Raw genomic sequence first — 25337 nt, 5'->3', positions numbered from 1 at the left:
GTTTCCTCGCTTTTTCCAGCTTTTAGGTGCTGCTTGCAGTGCTTGGTTCGTGGCTCTTTTCACCATCTTCAAAGCCAGCAGCAGAACATCTTCTCTCCTCTCTAACCTCTGTTTCCATCCCTACATCTCTCTAATTCTACTGCCTATCACTTGTAAGGATTACATTGGGTCTACTGGGATAATCCAGTATCATCTTCCCATTGGCAAGATCCTTAATTAAATCCTGCCTTCAAAGTCCCTTTTACCATTTAAGATAAAATGTTCACAGGTTAAGCAGGTGGTGGTGCGTGTCTGTAGTCCCAGCTACTCAGGGGGCTGAGGCTGGAGGATCACTTGAGCCCAGGAGTTCAGGCCAGCCTGGGCAACATAGTAAGACCCCTTCTCTTAAAAGAAAATTTATATTTATCCTCAGGTCCTGGGGATTAGGAATTGGACATCTTTGGGAGAGGGGCTTTTAGCCTGACACAGGCAGGGTGGAAAGTGGGCAGGAGGATGCACCCAGGCCCAGAATGAACCTCTGTGCTTTGTCCAGCCTCCCCTAGCCTGGAATGAGAGGTGGTACCACGGCGGAGGTGGCAGGTCCAGACCCCATGTGTAGAGAATGTCAAATGCCTCCTGTACCATCACCACCAGGGAGAGCCAAAGATGATCAGGCTTGGGAGAAAGTCTCAGTTTAGGAATCTTTATAGACCTGAGACCTTCCTGGTAACCACACTGGAGGATTCCTCAACACTGTCTCCTCTCCAGAACCATTCTGTGCTCCTATTCCCCAAGGCTGAAGATAATTATATTCCCAGTGAACTAACCTGGGTTCTCTCTGGAAAGGGCAGATTGGATAGATTAGTTGTCTTCTTTTTAAATTGTTATTTTTAATTCTTTAATAGTTAAACCATGCTTCTCATAACATAGTGAATTCCATCACCAGGCCCCTTTCTTATTTTATTTTCTTCTTTTTAAAAAAAAATTTTAGACTGGGCGCGGTGGCTCATGCCTGTAATCCCAGCACTTTGGGAGGCTGAGGCAGGTGGATCACTTGAGGTCAGGAGTTCGAGACCAGCCTGGCCAACATGGTGAAACCCCATATCTACTAAAAATACAAAAATTATCTGGGCATGGTGGCGCATGCCTGTAGTCCCAGCTGCTCAGGAGGCTGAGGCAAGAGAATTGCTTGAACCCAGGAGGCAGAGGTTGCAGTGAACCGAGATCATGCCACTGCACTCCAGCCTGGGCGACAGAGCGAGACTCCGTGTCAAAAAAAAAAATTAATTTTTTGAGACTGGGTCTCACTGTCACCCAGGCTGGAGGACAGTGATGTGATCTTGGCTCACTGTAATTTTGACCTCCTGGGCTCAAGCAATGCTCCCACCTCAGCCTTCTGAGTAGGACTACAGGTGCACACGAGCATGTCTAGCTAATTAAAAAAATTTTTTTTAGAGATGGGGTCTCACTGTGTTGCTCAGCCTGGCCTTGAACTCCTGGCCTTGAGAAGTCTTCCTGCATCAACCTCCCATAGTGCTGGGATTACAGGTGTGAGCCACCGTGCCTGGCCTCTTCTTTTGATCCCTCATCCCTATTCTCATTCCTCTCCCTGTGTCAGTATATGTTTGGATATGTATGTATCTTTGAAAATATATGTAATTATGTGCTTATGTGTTTTAATATATATAAATGGTATACTTTTATGGTAAGCCAACTTCTGTAATGAACTGCTCCCAAATTTCAGTGATTTATCACCACAGATTTATTTTTAACTTATTCTACATGGCACGGGTGTTTCTGGTTGGACAGCTCTCCTCCACTGTCCACTCCAGCTCCCAGGCTTCTTTTATTTTCAGATGGTGATAGCCTCATCCCAGCATCATAAAGTTTCCTGTCAATTTTTCACCAAGTTGTTTTACTATCCGTTGATTATCATTTTATGAATTGCTTGTTTCACTAGGGATTACAGAATGGTGATTTTCTAAGGCTATTAATTTTTCCTCATTTATTAGCTCTAATTCTGTACAGAAAACCTTTTTCGCATCCTCTAGGACCATTTGATTACTCTGAAATAAAGTTCATACCAGAATGGCAAGATAAATGCTTAAATCTCTTCCCTTATCATTTTCAAAGTAGTTATGTCCTAACAACTTCTAATGGTGTTCAATGATTTTTTTTTGTTTCACTCTCTTTTTAAATGATCTCAAACAACCTGTAGTTCTTATGCATTTAATGTCGTTTAATCATTTGCCATTATTTTTTGTTTTATATTATATAAAGTATCAAGCATATACAAAAATAGAGAAAATAGTGTAATGAATTCCCAGGGACCCAGCTTCAATAATTATCAATTCACGGCCAATCTTGATTTACTTGTTCCCTCAACTACTTTCCCCCTAACCAAGATTATTTTGAAGCAAAACCAGATATCATACCAATTTAATCTGTAAATGTTTTAGCACGTATCTGTAAAAGATAAGGACTTTTATTACCATTATTGCACCTAAAAAGTTAATAAATTGTCAGTATAATAAAATATAGTTGGTGTTTAATTTTCCCATAGACTTAATTTTTAAAAGTTTTGAGGCCGGGCGCGGTAGCTCACGCCTGTGATCCCAGCACTTTGGGAGGCCGAGGTGGGCGGATCATGAGGTTGAGAGATCAAGACCACCCTGGCCAACATGGTGAAACCCCGTCTCTACTAAAAATACAAAAAAAGCCGGGCATGGTGGTAGGTGCCGTAATCCCAGCTACTTGGGAGGCTGAGGCAGGAGAATCATTTGAACCTGGGAGGCAGAGGTTGCAGTGAGCCAAGATCGTGCCATTGCACTCCAGCTTGGGCAAAAAGAGTGAAACTCTGTCTCAAAAAAAAAAAAAAAAAAAAATTTGGTACCAGGGTTATGCTGGCCTCCTAAAAAGAGTGAAGTAGTGTTTCCTCCTTCTTTGCTTTATCTTTGTGTAAGGTTGGTAGTAGTATTTAGTACTTGACATAATTTACTTAGTGAAATCATCTGGGCCTAGAGTTTTCTTTATGGGGACGTTTTTTGTTTTTTTGAGGCGGGGTCTCACACTGATGCCCAAACTGGAGCGCAGTGACACGATCATGGCTCACTGCAGCCTTGACCTCCCCAGGCTCAGGTGATCCCCTGACCTCAGCCTCCTGAGTAGCTGGGACTACAGGCATGCCACCATGCCTGGCTAATTTGTATTTTTTTGTAGAGCCAGAGTTTTGCCACGTGGCCTAGACTGGTATGGGGATGTTTTTGATAACAGTTTCCTTTAGTAGATATAAGGCTATTTAGACTTTTACTTTCATTTTGAGTTAGTTTTGGTAGGTTTTTTTTTTTTTCAAAATATTTGTCCATTTTATCTGAATTGTCGATGTTTTTGGATAATATTATTCATAACATTTCTGGCCAGGCGTTGTGGCTCATGCCTGTAATCCCAACACTTTGGGAGGCCGAGGCAGGAGGATTGTTTGAGCTCAGGAGTTCAAGACCAGTGTGGGCAACACAGTGAAACCTCATTCTTACAAAAAATCAAAAAATTAAGTTGGGCGTGGTTTCTCACGCCTGTAATCCCAGCACTTTGGGAGGCCGAGGCAGGCAGATCACCAGGTCAAGAGATTGAGACCATCCTGGCCAACAGGGTGAAACCCCATCTCTACTAAAAATGCGAAAATTAGCTGGGCATGGTGGCGTGTGCCTGTAGTCCCAGCTACTCGGGAGGCTGAGGCAGGAGAACCTCTTGAACCCAGGAGGCAGAGGTTGCAGTGAGCCGGGATCTCGCCACTGCACTCCAGCCTGGCGATAGAGCCAGACTTTGTCTCAAAAAAAAGAAAAATTAGCCGGGTGTGGTGGCAGGTGCCAGTAATCCCAGCTACTGAGGAGGCTGAGGCAGGATAATTGCTTGAGCCTGGGAAGCGGAGGTTGCAGTGAGCTGAGATCGTGCCACCACACTCCAGCCTGGGTGACAGAGTGAGACCCTGTATAAAAAAAAAAAAATCATAACATTACCTTGTTATTCTTTTTTTTTTTTTTTTTTCTGAGACAGGATCTTGCTCTGTCGCCCAGGCTGGAGTGTGGTGGTGAGATCTCGGCTCACTGCAACCTCCACCTCTTGATTCTGAGGTGATTCTCCTGCCTTAGCCTCTGGAATAGCTAGGATTACAGGGGCACACCACCACGCCCAACTAATTTTTTATTTTTAGTAGAGATGGGGGTCTTACCATGTTGGCCATGCTGGTCTCGAACTCCTGACCTCAAGTGATCTGCCCGCCGTGGCCTCCCAATGTGCTGGGATTACAGGCATGAGCCACCGACCGCGCCCAGCCAAGTCTTTTAATTTTTTTTTTTTTTAGACAGAGTCTCTGTTGCCCAGGCTGAGTGCAATGGCGTGATCTCGGCTCACTGCAACCTCTGCCTCTTGGGTTCAAGCGATTCTCCTGCCTCAGCCTCCTGAGTAGCTGGGATCACCGGTGCCCACCACTGCGCCTGGCTAATTTTTGTATTTTTAGTGGAGACGGGGTTTCGCCATGTTGGCTAGGCTGGTTTCGAACTCCTGACCTCAGGTGATCCATCCACCTCGGCCTCCCAAAGTGCTGCAATTACAGGTGTGAGCCACCGCACCCAGCCAAATCTCTTAACTTTTAAGGTTCCACTTTCATCCTTTTCTTAGTTTCTTACCATTTTCTTTTTGTTATTATTTATTTATTTATTTATTTGGAAACAGAGTCTTACTCTGACGTCCAGGCTGGAGGGCAGTGGCATGATCTTGACTCTCTGCAGTCTCTGCCTTCCAGGCTCATGCCATCCTCCCACCTCAGCCACCCGAGTAGCTGGGACTACAGGTGCGTGCCACCATGCCTGGCTAATTTTTGTGGGTTTTTTTTTTTTTGAGACAGAGCCTCACTCTGTCACCCAGGCTGGAGTGCAGTGGTGTGATCTTGGCTCACCGCAACCTCTGCCTCCCAGGTTCGAGCGATTCTCCTGCCTCAGCCTCCTGAGTAGCTGGATTACAGGTGCATGCCACCATGCCTGCCTAATTTTTTTTTTTTTGTAGTTTTGGTAGAGACGGGGTTTCGCCATGTTGACCAGGCTAGTCTCAAACTCCTGACCTCAGGCAATCTGCCAGCCTTGACCTCCCAAAGTGCTTGGATTACAGGCATGAGCCACTGTGCCCAGCCTCTTAATTTCTTACAATTTGTTTGTTGAAGATTCTGGGCTATCTGACTTACAGAATTTACTGCAGTCTGGATTTTGCTGATTACATACTCATGATGCAGTTCTAAATGTTCTGTGTCCTTGCTATGTCCTGCAAATTAGCAGCTGGATCCAGAGGCTGGATTAAACTCTATTTGATCACTTTGGCAAGACATTAGAAGGCATATGAATTAGTGGGGCACAGTGGCTCATACCTGTAATCCCAGCATTTTGGGAGGCCAAGGCAGGTGGATCACCTGAAGTCAGGAGTTCGAGACCAGCCTGCCAAACATGGCAAAACCCCGTCTCAGATAAAAATACAAAAATTAGCCAGGTGTGGCAGCAGTTTCCTGTAATCCTAGCTACTGGGGAGGCTGAGGCATGAGAATCACTGAACCTGGGAGGTGGAGGTTGCAGTGAGCCAAGATCACACCATTGCACTTCAGCCTGGGTGACAGAGTGAGATTCCATCTCAAAAAAAAAAAAAGAAGGCATATAAATCTAGTTGTCTCTATGCTTGTGATTTTTTTCAAGTGTTGCCTGTATTTATTAATTCATTGGAGATTGCAAAATGGTGTTCTTAATTCTATAACTTTATTTTATTTTATTTTATTTTATTTATTTTGAGACAGGGTCTTGCTCTGTCACCCACGCTTGAATGCAGTGGTGTGATCCCGGCTCGCTGCAGCCTCCACCTCCAGGGCTCAGGCGATCCTCCTACCTCAGCCTCCTGAGTAGCTGGGACCACAGGCACGAGCCACCACACCCAGCTAATTTTTTTTTTTCTTTTGTAGAGATGGGGTTTTGCCATGTTAGCCAGTCTGGTCTTGAACTCCTCAGCTCAAAGTGATCTTCCTGCCTCGGCCTCCCAAAGTGCTGGGATTACAGAGTGAGCCACCACGCCCAGCCTTTTTATAGACAGTCTCATTCTGTTGCCCAGGCTGGAGTGCAGTGGCAAGATCTCAGCTCACTGCAACCTCTGCCTCCCGGGTTTAAGCGATTCTCCTGCCTCAGCCTCCTGAGTAGCTGGGAGCCAAGTACCCACCAAGCCCGGCTAATTTTTGTATTTTTAGTAGAGACAGAGTTTCCATGTTGGCCAGGCTGGTCTCGAACTCCTGACCTCAAGTGATCCGCTTGCCTAAGCCTCCCAAAGTGCTGGGATTACAGGCCTGAGCCACTGTGCCCAGCCTTGACTTTGCTACTTTTCTATTGCTCATTTTATGTGAAATTATCTGAACTGAAAGAATGAGGTGGGGTTCAGGAGAGTTTTTATAATATCGTAGAGCTCCCTTGTCTGTTGTTTCCTGTGGCAGCTTTCTGCAATTTCCTGGCTCTGTACCCTCCTCCATGTTGGTCTTTAGCTCCTCATTTTTCCTGTTGTCTTCATCCTACTACATATTGATTCCACTCAAAGCTATTGCTTTCTTTCTTTCTTTTATTTTTTGATACAGTGTCTCATTCTGTCACCCAGGCTGAAGTGCAAGTAGCACTATCTCTGCTCACCGCAGCCTCGACCTCCTGGGTTCAAGTGATCCTCTCACCTCAGCCTCCTGAGTAGCCAGGACCACAGGCGTGTCCCACCACACCCAGTTAGTTTTTTTAATTTTTGTAGAGACGGGGTCTTGCTATGTTGCCTGGGCTAGTCTCAAACTCCAGGGCTCAAGTGATCCTTCTGCCTTGGCCTCCCAAAGTGCTGGGATTACAGGCATGAGCCGCTGCGCACATCCTCTCTCCCAGGAATTTATCCTCAGTGTGGAGCATGGTAATAGAAGGAAGCCCTCATGGGTCAGTTTTGACAGTTTGTAGGGAACCAGACCTGCTCCTGCCCTTTAGTCCTTCTCACTGTGGGCCCCTTTCACTCACTTGCTATTTCATTTTATTTTATTATTTATTTATTTTATTATTATTTTTTTTTGTGATGGAGTCTTGCACTGTCGTCCAGGCTGGAGTGCACTGGCCCGATCTTGGCTCACTGCAACCTCCGCCTCCCGGGTTCACACCATTCTCCTGCCTCAGCCTCCTGAGTAGCTGGGACTACAGGCACCCGCCACCACGCCTGGCTGATTTTTTGTATTTTTATTAGAGATGGGGTTTCACTGTGTTAGCCAGGATGATCTCGATCTCCTGACCTCGTGATCCGCCCACCTCGGCCTCCCAAAGTGCTGGGATGACAGGCATGAGCCACCATGTCCAGCCTCATTTTATTTTTAAAATTAATTAATTAATTATTTTATTTTATTCTATTTTATTTTATTTTGGAGACAGAGTCTCACTCTGTTGCCCAGGCTGGAGTGCAATGGTGTGATCTCAGCTCACTGCAACTTCTGCCTCCTGAGTTCAAGCAATTCTCATGTCTCCGCCTCCTGAGTAGCTGAGATTACACGGGTGCACCACCAAACCTGGCTAATTTTTTTTATTTTTAGTAGGGATGGGGTTTTCACTCTGTTGTCCAGGCTGCTCTTAAACTCCCGACCTCAGGTGATCCTCCCACTTCGGCCTCCCAAAGTGCTGGGATTACAGGCATGAGCCACCGCGCCTGGCCTGTTGTTTTTTTTCTTAACTATACATTTGCTGTCTCTCAGTTTTTATTTGGGAATTCAAAGAGATTGAAAAGCTGCTACCATAGCCATCATCTTTCCAGATCTCCTCCCTTTGTCCTTTGATGTCTATAGGATCTATAGTGGCATCCTCTCATTCCTGATATATACTTTGTGCTTCTTCATTTTGTTCTTGATTAATCTTGCTAGAAGTGTATCTATTTTCTTAATCTTTTTAAAAGACCATCTATTGGCTTTGTTAATTTTCTTAGTGTTTCTCTCTTTTCCGTTTCATTGAATTTTACTTGATCTTTATTATTTCCTTCCTTCTACTTTGGTTTTTTTGTTGTTTTTGTTTTTGTTTTGTTTTGAGGAAGGGTCTTGCTCTGTCACCCAGGCTGGAGTTTAGTGGTGTAATCACAGCTGACTGCAGCCTCCAATTCTTGGGCTCAAGGGATCCTCTCACCTTAGCCTCCTTAGTAGCTCAGATTATAGGTATGCACCACCACTTCCAGCTAATTTTTTATTTTGTATGGACAGGGTCTTGCTATGTTGCCCAGGCTGGTCTCAAACTCCTGGCCTCAAGTGATCCTTCTGCCTCAGCCTCCCAAAGTGCTGGGATTACAGAAGTGAGCCACCATGCCCAGCCTCCTTCCTTCTACTTTATATTTAATTTGCTCAGCTTCCTCCAGCTTCTGTTTTTTATTTTATTTTTATTTTTTACATTTATTTATTTATTTATTTTTGGGACAGAGTCTCTCTCTGTTGCCCAGGCTACAGTGCAGTGGTGCGATCTCAGCTCACTGCAACCTCTGCCTCCTGGGTTCAAGTGATTCTCCTGCCTCAGCCTCCCTGAGTAGCTGGGACTACAGGCATGCCCCACTACACCCAGCTAATTTTTATATTTTTAGTAGAGATTGGGTCTCACCATGTTGGCCAACCTAGTCTTGAACTCTTGACCTCAAATGATCCACCCACCTCAGCCTCCCAAAGTGCTGGGATTACAGGTGTAAGGCACCATGCCCAGCTTATTTTATTTTAGTTTTTGAGAGAGGGTCTCACTCTGTCACCCAGGCTGGAGTGCAGCGGTATGATCTTGGCTCACTGCAACCTCCGCCTCCTGGGCTGATGCGATCCTCCCACCTTAGCCTCCTGAGTAGCTGGGACTACAGGCGCATGTCACCATGCCCGACTAATTTTTGTTTTTGTTTTTTGTAGAGACAGGGTTTTGCTATCTTGTCCAGGCTGGTCTTGAACTCCTGGATTCAAGTGATCCACCTGCCTCAGCCTCCCAAAGTGCCGGGATTACAGGAGTGAGCCACTGTGCCTGGCCCTCCAGCTTCTTAAGGTAGAAACTTAGATCATTAGATAATTGTTTTAAGCCTCTATTCTCTTATAAGCTATAAATTTATCTCTAAGCACCCTTTATCTACACTGTATACATTTTTACTATTGTATTTTATTATTGCTCAGATAAAAATGTCTTATGGCCAGGAGTGGTGTCTCACACCTGTAATACCAGCACTTTGGGAGGCTGAGGCAGATGGCCACGAGTTCGAGACCAGCCTGGGCAACAAAGCAAGGCCTTGGCTCAACTAAAAAGTAAAATTAAATTTAAAAAATTATTGGCCAGGAGCGGTGGCTCACGCCTGTAATCTCAGCACTTTGGGAGGCCGAGGCGGGCGGATCACAAGGTCAGGAGATTGAGACCTTCCTGGCTAACACAGTGAAACCCTGTCTTTACTAAAAATACAAAAAAATTAGCTGGGCATGGTGGTGGACACCTGTAGTCCCAGCTACTCAGGAAGCTGAGGCAGGAGAATGGCATGAACCTGGGAGGTGGAGCTTGCAGTGAGCCGAGATCGTGCCACTGCTCTCCAGCCTGGGAGACAGAGCAAGACTCCATCTCAAAAAAAAAAAAAAAAAAAAAAATTATTAATAACAAAACATGGTGGTGCGCACCTGTGGTCCCAACTATTCAGGAGGCTGAGGTGGGAGGATCACTTGAGTCCAGGAGTTAGAGGCTGCAGTAAGCCATGATCAAGCCACTGTACTCCACCCTGGGCAACAGAGCAAGACCCTGTCTCAATTTTTTTTTTTTTTGAGACGGAGTTTTGCTCTTGTTGCCCAGGCTGGAGTGCAGAGGTGCAATCTCGGCTCACTACAACCTCAACCTCCCAGGTTCCAGTGATTATCCTGCTTCAGCCTCCCGAGTAGCTGGGATTACAGGCATGCGCCACCATGCCCAGCTGATTTTTTTTTAGTAGAGACGGGGTTTCATCATGTTGGCCAGGCTGGTCTCGAATTCCTGACCTCAGGTGATCCACCTGCCTTGGCCTCCCAAAGTGCTGGGATTACAGGCATGAGCCATCACACCCAGCGTCAAATTTTTAAAAACACAAAAATAAAATAAAATTCTTATAATTTCCTTTGTTATTTCTTCTTTGTCCTGTGGGTTAGTTAGAAGTCTTTTTTTCTTTTTTTTGAGTCAGGGTCTTGCTCTGTAGCCCAGAATGGAGTGCAGTGACATGATCACAGCTCATTGCAGCCTCAACCTCCTGGGTTCAAGTGATCCTCCCACTTCAGCCTCCTGAGTAGCTAGGACTACAGGCATGTGCCACCACTCCTAGCTAATTTTTTATTATTTGTAGAGACAGGGTCTCACCATGTTGCCCAGGCTGGTCTCGAACTCCCAGACTCAAGAAATCCTCCTGCCTTGGCCTCCCAAAGTGCTGGGATTACAGACACGAGCCACTGCACCCAGCCTAGAAGTATATTGTTTAACTACCAAATATTTGAGACTTTTCTAGAAAGCCTATTCTTACTGATTTCTCATGTAATTCGAGAACATATTCTGTAAGTTGTTGATTTTTAAAAATTTATTGAGACGTGTTTTATAGCCCAGAATGTGGCCCATCTGGGGAATGTTGCATACCCCCTTGAAAAGAACATCAATCCTTTGGTTGTTGGGTATTCTGTAAGTATTACTTTGATCAAATGTTTGATAGTATTGTTCAAGTCTTCTACGTATTTGCTGAATTTTTGTCTACTTGTTCTGTCAACAGATGAAACAAACAGAAAACAAGTAGCAAATGGAAGCCTTAAATCTAAACATATCAATAATTACACTAAATGTAAGTGGACTAAACACTACAGTTAAAAAACAGAGACTGTCAGACTGAAAAAAGAGCTAGATTCATGTGCTGTCTACAAGAGGGATTTTATTTTTAGTTTTAGTTTTTTGAGGCAGTGTCTCACTCTGTCACCCAGGCTGGAGTGCGACGGTGCAATGATGGCTTACTGCAGCTTCGACCTCCTGGGCTCAAGTGATCCTCCTACACCAGACCCCCAAGTAGCTGGGACTACAGGTGCACACCATCACACCTGGCTGATTTTTGTATCTTTTTATAGAGTTGAGTTTTCACCGTGTTGCCCAGACTGGTCTTGAAATCCTGGGCTAAAGCAATCCACTTGCCTTGGCCTTGCAAAGTGTTGGGATTACAGGGATAAGCCACCATGCCTGGTCAAGAGATGAATTTTAAATACAAAAATACAAATAAATTGAAGGTAGATGGTTGGGGAAATATATCATGTAAACACTAATCAAAGAAATGTGGGAAATTAGTATCAGATAAAATAAACTTCAAGACAAGGAGTATTACCAGAGAAAAAGAGGGACATTTTAAAATGATAAAAGGACCAATACATGAAAAATACTTAAAAATTTAAACTTTATGGGCTGGGTACAGTGGGACATGCCTGTAATCCCAGCACTTTGAGAGGCCGAGGCAGGTGAATAACCTGAGGTCAGGAGTTCGAGACTAGCCTGACCAACATGGTGATACCCCATCTCTACTAAAAATACAAAATTAGGCCTGGCACAGAGGCTTACACCTGTAATCCCAGCACTTTGGGAGGCCGAGTCGGGTGGATCACGAGGTCAGGAGTTCGAGACTAGCCTGGCCAACATGGTGAAGCCCTGTTTCTACTAAAAATACAAAAATTAGCTGGATATGGTGGTGGGCACCTGTAATCCCAGCTACTTGGGAGGCTGAGGCAGGAGAATTGTTTGAACCCAGGAGGCGGAGGTTGCAGTGAGCTGAGATCATGCCATTGCACTCTAGCCTGGGCGACAGGGCGAGACTCCATCTCAAAAAAAAGAAAAAATTAGCTGGGTGTGGTGGTGCATCCCTGTAACCCCAGCTACTCAGGAGGCTGGGCTGAGGCAGGAGAATTGCTTGAATCAGGGAGGTGGAGGTTGCAGTGAGCTGAGATTGCACCATTGCACTCCAGCCTGGGTAACAAGAGCGAAACTCCATCTCAAAAAAAAAAAAAAAATTAGCCAGGCATGGTGGCACACACCTGTAATCCCAGCTACTTGGGAGGCTAAGGCAGGAGAATCGCTTGAACCGGGGAGGCAGAGGTTGCAGTGAGTGGAGTTGCACCACTGTACTCCAGCCTGGGTGACAGAGCGAGACTGTCTCAAAAAAAAAAAAAAAAAAAGAGTAATACACCCAGAGACAGGAGTTGGAGTTTTATTATTATTCAAATCAGTCTCCCTGAGCATTCGAGGATCAGAGTTTTTAAAGATAATTTGGCAGGTAGGGACTTGGGAAGTGGGGAGTGCTGATTGGTCAGGTTGGAAATGGAATCATAGGGGGTCAAAATGAGGTTTTCTTGCTGTGTTTTGCTCCTGGGTGGGATGGCAGAACTGGGTGAGTCAGATTACTGGTCTGGGTGGTGTCAGCTGATCCATCCAGTGCAGGGCCTGCAAAATATGTCAGGCACTGACCTTAGGTTTTACAATAGTGATGTTATCCCTAAGAACAATTTGAGGAGATTCAGACTCTTGGAGCCAGAGGTTGCACAATCCCTAAACCATAATTTCTAATCTGGTAGCTAATTTGTTAGTCCTGTGTATTACTCCATTTTCACACTGCTTATAGAGACATACCCACGAATGGGAAATTTACAAAATAAAGAGGTTTAATGGACTTACAGTTCCACATGGCTGGGGAGGCCTCACAATCATGGTGGAAGGCAAGGAGGAGTGAGTCATGTTTTACATGGATGGCAGCAGGCAAAGAGAGAGAGCTTGTGTAGGGAAACTCCCCCATATAAAACCATCAGATCCCATGAGCCTTATTCACTATCATGAGATCAGCATGGGAAAGATCTGCTCTCATGATTCAGTTACCTCCCACTGGGTCCCTCCCATAACATGTGGGAATTCAAGATGAGATTTGGGTGGGGACATAGCCAAACCATATTATCCCTCAAAGGCAGACTTATCCCCAGGCATGAAGGGGGTCTTTTTGAGAAAGGGCTATTATCAATTTTGTTTCAGAGTCAAACCATGAACTGAATTCCTTCCTAAAGTTGGTTCGGCCAATGCCCAGGAATGAACAAGGACAGATTAAAGGTTAGAAGCAAGATGGAGTTGGTTAGGTCTGATCTCTCTCACTGTCATAACTACCTCAGTTATAATTTTTGCAAAGGTGGTTTCACTCTGGCCTAGTCCTTTGAGTTATTGCTCTCAGATGTACTACACCTACATATGTTATAAACACCAGAATACAGTTATAGTGTTTGTTTTAACGTGTCATATGTCTTTTAAAGAGAATAATTTTTTTAAGCCAGACTTTTATATTAACCAACAGAAGTTTCCTATATCTGCTGTAACAAATTGACACAAATTAGTGGTGGAAAACAACACAAATGTATTTGAGTTTTGGAGGTCAGAGGTCTAAAATACGTCTTATTAGGGTAAAATCAAGGTGCTGGCAAGGTTATGTTCTTTTTTGGAGGCTCTAATGGATAATCCATTTCCTTTAATTTTCCAGGTGATACTGACTCCTCTGCCTCCCTCTTCCATTGATGAGGACCCTTGTGATTATATTGGGCCCATCCAGATAACCCAGGATAATCTCCCCATCAAAAAGTCAGACAATTGGCTGGGTGTGGTGGCTCATGCCTGTAATCCCAGCACTTTAGGAAGCCAAGGCAGGTGGATCACCTGAGGTCAGGAGTTCGAGACCAGCCTGGCCAACATGGCGAAACCCTGTCTCTACTAAAAATACAAAAATTAGCCGGGCATGGTGGCATGTGCCTGTAAGTCCAGCTACTAGGGGGTCTAAGGCAGGAGGATCGCTTGAACCTGGGAGGCGGAGGTTGCAGTGAGCCGAGATTGTACCACCGCACTCCAGCCTGGGCAACAGAGTGAGAATCCATCTCAAAAAAATAAAATAAAATAAAATGAAAGTCAGACAATTAACAACCTAATTCCATCTGCAGTCTTAATTCTCCTTTGCTATGTAACCTATCATCTTCCAGATTCTGGAGATTGAGGCATGACTTTTTTTTTTTTTTTGAGACAGGATCTCTCTCTGTTGCCCAGGCTGGAGTGCAGTGGTGTGATCTTGGCTCACTGCAGGCTCAACCTCCGGGGCTCAAGAGATCCTCCTACTGTACCTCCCAAGCAGCTGGTACTACAGGAACAGGCCACACCACCACACTTGGATAACTTTTGTTTATTTTTTGTAGAGATGAGGTCTCACTATGTTGCCCAGGGTGGTCTTGAACTCCTGGACTCATGCAATTCTCCTGCCTGACCTCCTAAAGTGCTGGGATTACAGGTGTGAGCCACCCAGCCTATGAATGTCTTTTAGATGCTGTTATTCTGTCTACCACATCCACATATTTACCATTTTGGGTGATCCTCATTCCTTCCTATAGATTGTTGGGTGTCATTTATTTTTATTTTTATGTATTTATTTATTTTTTTTAGATGGAGTCTCACTCTGTCACCCATGCTGGAGTGCAATGGGGTGGTCTCTGCTCACTGCAATCTCCACCTCCTGAGTTCAAGTGATTCTACCACCTCAGCCTCCTGAGTAGCTGGGACTACAGGTGCCTGCCACCACGCCTGGCTAATTTTTGTATTTTTAGTAGAGACAGGGTTTCACTATGTTGGCCAGGCTGGTCTCGAACTCCTGACCTTGTGATCCACCCACCTTGGCCTCCCAAAGTGCTGGGATTACAGGTGTGATCCACCACGCCCGGCCTATTTTTATTTTTTGGCATAGGGTCTCACTCTGTCACCCAGGCTGGAGTACAGTGGTACAATCACAGCTCACTGCAGCTTCAACCTCCTGGGCTCATTGATCCTCCTTACCTCAGCTTCCTGAATAGCTGAGACTACAGGCACACAACACCACGCCCAGCTAATTTTTTTTTTTTAAGACAGGATCTTGCTCTGTCACCCAGGTTGGAGTACAAGAGCATGATCTCGGCTCACTGCAACCTCCACTTCCTGGGGTCAAGCAATCTTCCCACCTCAGCCTCCCTAGTAGGTGGGACTACAGGCACACCCACCATGCCTGGCTATTTTTTGTATTTTTTGTAGAGACGGGGTTTCACCATGTTACCCAGGCTGCTCCTGGGTTCAAGCAATCTGCCCACCTCTGCCTCCGAAAGTGTTGCAATCACAGGGTTGAGCCACCAAGCCTAGCCTGTTATTTTATTTAGTGTGAAGAATTTTCCTTAGTATTTCAAGTTTGATGGGGATGAATCTACTGTTTTTGTTGATTTTAAATTGTATTTTGTTGTCATTTTTTTTTTTTAAATTAAAAGCTGGGCACAGTGGCTGACCCCTATAATCCCAGCACTTTGGGAGGCTAAGGTGGGAGGATTGCTTAAGCCCAGGAGTTTGAGACCACCCTGGGTAACATACTGAGACCTTGTCTCTACAAACAATCAAAAAATTAACTGGGCATGGTGGTGCATGCTCGTGGTCCCAGCTACTTAGGAAGCTGAGGTGGGAGGCTTGCCTGAGCCCAGGAGGTCAAGGCTACAGTGAGCTGTGATGGCACCACTGCACTCCAGCCTGGATGACAGAGCAAGATCCTGTTTGAAAAAAAAAAAAAAAAAAAAAAGACCTACTGTAATGCCACATCATCTCAATGTAACCCATCATCTCAATATACAGAATATTTTCATCCCAGGTTGGGCATGGTGGCTAATGCCTACAATCCCAGCACTTCGGGAGGCTGAGGCAGAAAGATTAGCCCAGGAGTTTGAAACCATCCTGGGCAACATAGTGAGACCCCCAACTCTGCAAATAATTAACAAAATTAGTCAGGAATGGTGGCACATGCCTATGGTTCCAGCTACTTGAGAGGCTGAGGTGGGAGACTGAGCCTGGGAGGTCAAGGCTGCAGTGAGCTGTGATAGTGCCACTGAACTCCAGGCTGGACAACACAGTGAGACTCTGTCTCAAAAATTTTTTCTTATGCCCTTTGCAGAATTTTTCTCTGAAGAACAGCTTTTGTTCTGGCAGGCAGCTAATTTGTCTAGATTTTTAATTCCAAATCAATCATCTCCAGCAGAGGGCAGAAGCCAAAATCTTCACACATTTTTACCTTCTAGCTGCTGCCTTTTTTTTTTTTTCTTTTTTTGCTGGGTTTCTTGTTACCCCTGCACATGTATACCTAAGCAGTCAACCAAGGAATTGGGAGGACTTGTCTTACCCAAATGTTGGGGCTCACCCCCTCTGCAATACTCTCCTTTTTAGGATATCTCCTGTAACTTTTTGGTTGCTCTGCCTGCCTCAAACTCTGTTCCCTGACCTGCCGCAAACTCTGTTCCCTGACACCTCAAAGTAGTAAAGCTGTGTCTTCCCACCAGAGTTCCTTGCAGATTGGGGAATGCCCTAAGTAAGAGGCCACAGCTTTTCTAATCTCACCAAGTTGCAGTTGTTCTTTAAGGGTAGACTTCCTTCTGGAGCCTGCTTAAATTTGGCCACTGTCCAGTGCCCTGGAATAATTGGTTTTTCAAAATATTTTTTTCCCTAGAGTTTGTAATTGTTATTTGTGGGAGGGTTAATCTGACTACATTTATTTGCTATTACTGGAAACTAGAACCAGAAATATTTATTTATTTATTTATTTTTGAAATGGAGTCTCGCTCTGTTGTTCCAGCTGGAGTGCAGTGGTGCGATCTCGGCTCACTGCAACCTCCCCTCCTGAGTTCAAGCGACTCTCCTGCCTCAGCCTCATGAGTAGCTTGGGATTACAGGCGCCTGCCACCACACCCGTCTAATTTTTGTGCTTTTAGTAGAGACGGGGTTTCACCATGTTGGCCAGGCTGTTCTCGAACTCCTGACCTAAAATGATCCGCTGGCCATAGCCTCCCAACCGATTAATACTTAATTAAAACGATATTTTTTCTCTCCAGAATTCTTTTTTTTTTTTTTTTTTTTTTGAGACGGAGTCTCGCTCTATCGCCCAGGCTGGAGTGCAGTGGCACCATCTCGGCTCACTGCAAGCTCCGCCTCCCGGGTTCACGCCATTCTCCTGCCTCAGCTTGCCGAGTAGCTGGGACTACAGGCGCCCGCCACCGCGCCCGGCTAATTTTCTGTATTTTTAGTAGAGACGGGGTTTCACGTGTTAGCCAGGATGGTCTCGATCTCCTGACCTTGTGATCCGCCCGTCTCGGCCTCCCAAAGTGCTGGGATTACAGGCCTAAGCCACCGCGCCCGGCCAAGAATTCTTTGTTTTGAGATAGGGTCTTGCTCTGTCGTCCAGGTTGGAGTTCAGTGGCGCGATCTTGGCTCACTGCAGCTTGACCTTCCAGGCTCAAGCGATGCTTCCAAGCTCAGCGTCTGCAATAGCTAGGACTACAGCTGTACACCACCACGCCTGGTTAATTTTTTTGTAGATATGGGGTTTCTCCGTGTTGCCCAGGCTGATCTGGAAGTCCTGGGCTCAAGCAATCCTCCCGCCTCGGCCTCCTAAAGTGCTGGAATTAGAGATGTGAGCCACCATGCCCGACCTCAGAATTCTTGATAACCCTGTGAGGATGGCTTAAGCTATACTCAGGTGTGTGACCTTGTGCAAGTTACTAGCCTATCTAGGCCTGTTTCCTCACTTACAAAATGGGGACAAGAATAAACCCACCTCATAGTCATGAGCATTACATGAACTGTTATATCTTAGAAGCTCAGAAATGCCTGGTGGTAAATGCTATAAATATACCCTTATCATTATTAGTGAGTACCTAGGTTGTGCATTTCACTGTTGGGTGCTTTACGTACACTAATTTACTTGTCAGAATAGCCATGGGGGGAGGTACTATTATAATGCCACGTTAGATATGAAGAAACTGACGTTTTGAGAGATTGGATGATTAAATCTCTGACTTCAAACACAACGCTTCCTCCAACGCGGTTTGGCCTTGGAGAGGAAGGCAGCTTCTCTCAAGACACCCCTGAGCGAGAAAGTCGCGTCATCCGGGGGCTCCCATTGCCCGAGCCCACCACGTGGCAGTCTGGGCCGAATGCCTCTCCCCACTTTCTGGGTGGGCAAGGCCTGACTCCAACCCCGGCCCTCCGCTCTAGACCTGGTACCACTGTAGATGCAATCCAAACTCCCAGAAATGTGCCGCCTTTCATAATCCCCAGCTGTCCACTACAGGTGGTAACTCCCTTGCTGCTCAATGTGGCGTAAATCTTCCCTTCCATAGCTGCGGGACCACAGCTCACCGACCTGGGACAAACGCCCAAGACGGGCCGAATTCCTGCTCGCAGGTAGTAATTCTGCCCCGCCCCTCCCCGCCCCGTCCCGTCCAGTCCAGCTCTTCCAGCCCTGCCCCACTCCTCTAGCCCAACCGCTCCCCACTGTTGGCCCCGCCCCTCCCTGCCCCGTCCAGCTCTTCTCGCCCCGCCCCGCTCTTCTCGCCCAACTGCTCCCCGCTGTTGGCCCTGCCCCTCGCCCCAGCCACGTTCCCCCGCCTCTCCCCCGCCGCCCCCGCCCACTCCCCGCCCCTCTCTTCTCGCCCAACCGCCCACCTCTGTTGGCCCCGCCCTCCCATCTAAGTCACGCCTCCTAGTAGGTCAATTTAGCTTCTCCAGCTCCAGAGCCCAGACTCCTTATTGGGCGCAGCACTATTCCCGCCTCTTCCTTGGGTCGCGAGCGCCGAACTCATCGAACGCAGCCAATGGGTGATACGACGGCAGCGCGGCGGGAGGTTCGATTGACCCGGTCTTAGCGGGTCGGTGAGTCTTGGCGGCTGTTAACGCGCGCTTTGGGAACAGGGAGGTTGAGAGAGAGGTGCTGGGGTCTGCGTCTATCTCTGTCGCTCTTTTCAGCCCCTCCTGGTATTCCCCTCCTAACCTGGGTCTTTTACAAGCCCCGCGTGGCTTCCTGCCCGACCTCCCTGAGTCTGATCCTGGTTTCCACCTCCAGCCCTGGGAAATCTCCTTTCTCCGGACTCGCCCTCCCCACCCGGGCCTCGGACTTTCACCCCAGCTTCTCTCTCCTGGCCAGTGATTACCCACCCCCAATCCCACCCCGCCCCGCCGCGCAACTACCTCCTCCCTTTATCTGGACTGGGACCATCATCCCCACTGCACTCCGCCCAATCTGGGACTCCACCTGCCTCCTCCCCAATCCCACACTAATCTCTGCTTGGTCTCTTCCTCTTTGGCCTAATCTCTCGTCTCGGCTTACTGGGGACGGCCACTCTCACAGTTTGGGTCCAAACCCCAGTTCCTGGATGGATTCCCGCCATCCATGCCCCCTCTTTAATTAGCCGGTCCTCTCAATAATGTAGCAGCCCCCTCTACAGATTAGACCCTGGTCCTACACTCTTAGCCGCTGCCTGCTTTTGACCTTTGGCTCATGGGTACTTGACGTTTTAAACTCCTAGGCCCAGGATGGTAAGTGTGGGCCTAGGGGAGACTGGGAGTAGCCCTGGGTCAGGGTCTAGTAGGCCTAGGCTGCAGGATCCTTGCAGGCACTGTTTCTGTTCTCCCCTTACAGAGGAGGAGCTTGGCTCCCAGCCAGCTGGCCAAGAGAAAACCTGAAGGCAGGTCCTGTGATGATGAAGACTGGCAACCTGACCTAGTGGTGAGCACTCAAAGGGACAGGGAAGGTGGGTAGAGCTGTTTGGACAGAAAAGAAGCCAGGACTTGGTTTCTAGGGTTACATAGCCAACTCCAGATGCCTCTTTTGTATGTTCGATAAACTTTTAGTGAGTACTTACTATGTGCCAGGCACTGAACAAGATTAGTAAAATCTTTATCCTCAGGGTAGTCACTAGAAGCTAATATAGCCTCAGTTTTCCTGGTGGAAAAGATAAGCAAAAGAGCCGGTTGGATTGGACCTTTTGACTCTGTTTGGAAAAAAGGGCTACACAACAGCAATTAGCAGCCGGCTCTTTTGCTCTTTGTCCCTTGCCCAGTGTCACAGAACAGTAGAGTGTTCTGGGCCTACCTTGGAGTCCTGGGCTCACTTGGGCCTAGATCTGACAGGTTGTGTCCTTCCAGTCCTTGCTCATACTCAAGTACAGTATATTCTACTTTAGGTTGGGCCCTGGGCTCTGCTTCCTGTTTTGGAGGCTTGTTGGGGCTGGCTGTGGGCAGGACCTATGTAAACCAAAATAAATAGGACAGTGCAGCATGGACTTCAGAGAATAAGAGCAGTTCAAGAAGTAGGGGCTTGGCCACTGGAACTTTGAAGGAAGGGATCAGCTACACAAGGACTAGAAGGCACTTTTTGGCAGGAGCAGTGTGTGAATAAGGTGTGGGGTAGGGGTGCTTGCTGGTGTTTGTTTCAGGTGTGTCTTATAGTATCACTGAGGCTTCAAATATCCTGGCAAGCTGGTACAAGTGGATTCTTGCCTAATGGCTTGATGGGGCTTGCTCAACAGTTGTACTGTGGTGTGCAAGGGGCTCCTCTACCTGTGAAGGAGGCACATTGGCTGCCCCTTGCCACATACATGGGTCTCAGACTTGAACTTGGGGCAGCATTCTCTGCAGCTGGATCTGCTGTCAGTTGCTGGTTGCTTCTGAAGATGCTTTTAGTGCCAGTGTCCTCACAGCCATGGGTGGCCTGAGTGGGGAGTGGCCTCAGTGGCCTGGGAGTTGAAGGCAGCTGTATTCTTGCCCCTTGGAAACTCAGCGAAATGTTTGGTTGCTCCATCATTCCATGGAGCTTTTGGAGTGAAGCTTTGGGGCCACCAGGACTCCATGCTGTTGGTAGACTTGCTCTTCGGAGGCCCATTTTATTTACCTCTTCCATTGCCCCCGCTCAGTTTAGGCAGGTTATTTAACCTCATTAAGCTCTAGTTTTCTCACCTCTTAAATAAGGATAATAACTCTATATAATAAAGTTGCTATGAAGATGATACACTATGACATGTGTGAAGAATTTAGCACAGTGCCTGGCACTTAATAAGCACTTCAAGTGTTAGTTGCCATTATGGTGATTTCTGTGGTCTTCTAGACTTCACCTTTTCCAATTCTTTCTCCTAGACTCCTGGGAAACGGAAATCCAGCAGCGAGACCCAGATCCAGGAGTGTTTCCTGTCTCCTTTTCGGAAACCTTTGAGTCAGCTAACCAATCAACCACCTTGTCTGGACAGCAGTCAGCATGTAAGCCAGAACTGCAACCTGCATGTGTATGTCTGTGCCCAGTCACTCAGCCTAGGTAGACTCCTGTCCCTGTACACTCCCTCAGTGCTTTCTAGAGTGGCCAGAAGACACACATCTGTAGGGGCTTTGGACCTGCCCACAGCTGCTGGGGCCTGCTTAGAGAGGTGTGCCTGACTTGTGCCTGGTTTATAGTAGCTACATGGGAACCAGATATCAGATGGTTCAGATACCTGAGGAAAGGAGGGTAAAGGAACTAGGATCCTCATGTCAGCTCAGACTCTGACTCTGTATATGACTTTAAGGAGTACCAGAGTCATGTATTTTCTCTAGTAAAGTCAAACTTAATCACTACCATGGCAGGTTCTGTGCATTGCCTCATGTAATTCTCACGTTTTAAGATGAGAAAACAGTTTCAGAAGGGTTAAGTAATTTGCTCAGAGTAGGTGGAGCAGATCTGCCTATCTCCAAAGCTTTTCCACTAAGCTTTATGAGGAATGTTTTGAAGGAAAAGTAGGAATACATAATGGAGATTAGTCATTTGTGCATTCAGCAAACATTTAAAAACAGTTCTGTGGCCGGGTGGGGTGGCTCATGCCTGTAATCCCAGCACTTTGGAAGGCTGAGATGGGTGGATCACCTGAGGTTAGGAGTTTGAGACCAGCCTGGCCAACATGGTGAAACCCCGTCTCCACTAAAAATACAAAAATTAACTGGGCATGGTGTCATACCCCTGTAGTCCCAGCTACTCAAGTGAGGCATGAGAATCACTTGAACCCAGGAGGCAGAGGTTGCAGTGAGTCAAGATCACGCCACTGCACTCCAGCCTGGGCAAGAGTGAGACTCGGTCTCAAAAAAAAACAAAAAAACAACAACTAAATGAAAACAGTTTTGGGCCAGGAGCAGTGGCTCACGCCTGTAATCCCAGCACTTTGGGAGGCCGAGGTGGATGGATCACCTGAGGTCAGGAGTTCAAGACCAGCCTGGCCAACATGGTGAAATCCCGTCTCTATTAAAAATACAGAGAAAATTAGCCAGGCATGGTGGTGCATGCCTGTAATCCCAGCTACTTGGGAGGCTGAGGCAGGAGAATCACTTGAACCCGGGAGGCAGAGGTTGCAGTGAGCCGAGATCATGCCACTGCACTCCAGCCTGGGCGACAAGAGTGAAAATCCGTCCCCAAAACAACAAAAAAACCCAACAGTTTTGTGTAATACTTGATAAATATAGATATATCACATAAGTTATGAAACACAAACACCCGTGAACCCATCATCCAGGACTAAAGCATTGTCAAACCCATAATCCCTTTTCCCATCCCCAGAGGTAATCACTATCTTGATTTTTATCCATCATCTTTTGCTTTTATGATAGTTTTAGCATACATATAAAAATCACTAATACAGCCTTGGCAACAGAGTGAGATTCCACCTCAAAGAAAAGTCACTAATACATTGTTTAATTGGTTTTTTGAATTTTAAAAAATGGTGTTGGGTGGGCATGTTGGTTCACGCCTGTAATCCCAGCATTCTGGGAGGCCAAGGTAGGCGGATAGCTTGACCTCAGGAGTTTGAGACCAACCCAGGCAACCTGGTGAAACCCCATCTCTACCAAAAATACAAAAAAAAATTAGCTGGGCATGGTGGCATGTGCCTGTTGTCCCAGCTACTTGGGAGGCTGACATGGGAGGATCACTTGAGCCTAGGAGGCGGAGGTTGCAGTGAGCCGAGATTGGCACCATTGCACTCCAGCCTGGGTGACAGAGCGAGACCCTGTCTCAAAAGAAAGAAAATATGTTAAAATGGTGTGTAATCCTCTGGGACTGTTTCATTCAGGATTTGTTCAAAGTTGTCCTGTGTAACTACATGGCATAAGTGCAGTTGTGGGAGTGCACAACAGGAGACCTACGGGTCTGGAGACTGGGGAAGACCTGCCTCTGAGAGATGTGCTGTTAAGTCTTGAAAGATATGAGGGGTTAGACAGGTGAAGGGAGTGGAAAACATGCTAATAGAAGGAACAGCTTATTGGAAAGCCTGGCAGCAATAGAGGCAGGTACTGAAAAGAGAGGGTGGGGAGTTGGGGGATGGTGGTGAGAGATGAGAGTTGGAGAGCTGTGCAGAGGCTAAGAGTGGAAGGCCTTTCAGAAGCCATGCTAGGAGAGTCTGGACTAAGGTCACTGAAGAGCTTGAGAAGTGTTTTAAGTGGGGGTAGGAGGTAACAGCAGTATAGAATATCTGTTGGATGGGGAGAGACTGGAGGTAGGGAAACTAGTGAGAAAGCTATTGCAGGTGGCCAAGCAAGAGAGGATTATGGCCTGGACATGGGTTTTAGGGGAATGGGGAATGGGAAGAAGTAGGTGGATTTTGAGAGATATTTAAAAATTACAAGTGGAAAGACTTGGGATTGATTACATGTGGGGAGAGGGAAAATTGAGGATGAAGTTGGGATTTTAGGCTTGGGCAAGGTAGATGGATGGTGGCATTTGCTGAGATAGGGAACACAGAAGAAGAATGGCATTTGGTGGGAGGGAGATGGCAGGCACTGTAATCAGGAGGCCCATGAAGTTGAATGTATTATACAAAAGCTATTCTCTTTTAATAGCAAAGTTACAGGAATAGAACAGAAGATAGACAACATTAAAAATGTACTTGCAGGCCGGGTGTGGTGGCTCACACCTGTAATCCCAGCACTTTGGGAGGCTGAGGCAGGAGGATCACTTGAGCCCAGGAGTTTGAGACCAACTTGAGCAACATAGTGAGACCCTATTTCTAAAAAATAATAAATAAATTGGCTGGATGTGGTTGCATGTGACTGTAGTCCCAGCTACTCTGGAGGCTGAGGTGGGAGGATCGTTTGAGCTGAGGAGGTCAAGGGTGCAGTGACCCATGATACTGTCACTGCACTCCACCCTGGCTGACAGAGACCCTGTCTCAAAAGGAAAAAAAAAATACTTGCATATAGGAAAATTCAGAAAAGTATAGTTAATGGGTAGAATCTGCTGTATGATAAGAATGCTACTAACACAGTTTAGTTGCTGTCAATAAGAAATTGTATTTTAAAAAATCCATTGTCCAGAAGATATGAACAGGTTTGTTTATAGTTGTTGTAAAATTGAAGTGCTGAAACTTGTTCACTGAAACATTTTGACTTGTATTAATGCTTTACATCCCTACATTTATATTAAGAATTCACACAAAAGGCTGGGCATGGTGGCTCACGCCTGTAATCCCAGCACTTTGGGAGGCCTAGGCGGGCGGATCACAAGGTGAGGAGATCGGAGATTGAGACCATCCTGGCTAACACGGTGAAACTCCGTCTCTAGTAAAAAATACAAAAAATTAGCTGGGCGTGGTGGTGGGCGCCTGTAGTCCTAGCTACTCAGGAGGCTGAGGAATGGCGTGAACCTGGGAGGTGGAGCTTGCAGTGAGCCAAGATTGTACTGCTGCGCTCCAGCCTGGTGACAGAGCAAGACTCTGTCTAAAAAAAAAAAAGAATTCACACAAAAGATGAAAATAAAACTGCAATACCTGATTTCTGTCCCCTATTTTTCTACTCACAGCAGTGATATACTTAGGTACTCTTTTTTTTTTTTTTTTTGGAGACAGGGTCTTGTGCTCTCACCCAGGCTGGAGTGCAGTGGTGCTGTCTTGGCTCACCTGCTTACTTATCTCCATTCTCCTTCAGCTGGAGCTTGGTGAGCTAACACTGCACTTAGAGAGCGATGGTGATCTTTAATTCCTTTTAAAATCAGAAGAAAAAAAATACATAGTAATCCAGCCTGATTATATTATTATAGTTATCTTTATACCAACGCAGTCTTTTTTGTTTTTGTTTTTTCTTTTTTTTTGATAGGGAGTCTTGCTCTGTCACTCAGAATGGAGTGCGGTGGCGTGATCTTGGCGCACTGCAACCTCTGCCTCCCAGGTTCAGGCGATTCTTCTGCCTCAGCTTCCTGAGTAGCTGGGATTACAGGCACCCACCACCACACCTGGCACATTTTTGTATTTTTAGTAGAGACACGGTTTTACCATGTTGGCCAGGCTGGTCTTGAACTCTTGACCTTGAGTGATCTGCCTGCCTTGGCCTCCCAAAATGCTGCTGGTATTACAGGCGTGAGCCGCTGCATCTGGCCTCTTTTTTTTTTTTTTTTTTTTTTTAATGGAGGAAGGGGTCCCAAAGGCAAAAGTGCCT

General features: G+C 46.4%; 1 protein-coding gene across 5 annotated transcripts in view; it reads left to right on the top strand.

Annotated features, from left to right (window-relative positions):
- The first annotated feature begins 18619 nt into the window (after window positions 1-18619).
- RAD54L (RAD54 like) overlaps window positions 18620-25337 on the top strand; it is a 30868-nt gene continuing 24150 nt past the window's right edge. Inside the window, exons 1-3 of one of the 5 annotated variants that reach the window (XM_063719072.1) lie at window positions 18620-18770; window positions 19537-19623; window positions 21030-21149. Coding sequence is in view for 3 of the 5 variants with exons in the window: in XM_054535383.2 (XP_054391358.1) it covers window positions 19431-19433; window positions 19537-19623; window positions 21030-21149 (210 nt within the window). In the remaining 2 variants the exon portion in view is untranslated. Of the gene's footprint in view, window positions 19434-19536; window positions 19624-21029; window positions 21150-25337 lie in introns of all 5 variants that reach the window. The other 4 variants (XM_054535383.2, XM_054535378.2, XM_063719073.1 and 1 more) reach the window with 4 other exon arrangements.

Source organism: Pongo abelii, chromosome 1 (genome assembly GCF_028885655.2).
Source record: "Pongo abelii isolate AG06213 chromosome 1, NHGRI_mPonAbe1-v2.0_pri, whole genome shotgun sequence".
Lineage (NCBI taxonomy): Eukaryota > Metazoa > Chordata > Mammalia > Primates > Hominidae > Pongo > Pongo abelii.
Note: the sequence above shows the minus strand (reverse complement) of the source record. Positions and strands in the feature narration are given on the sequence as shown.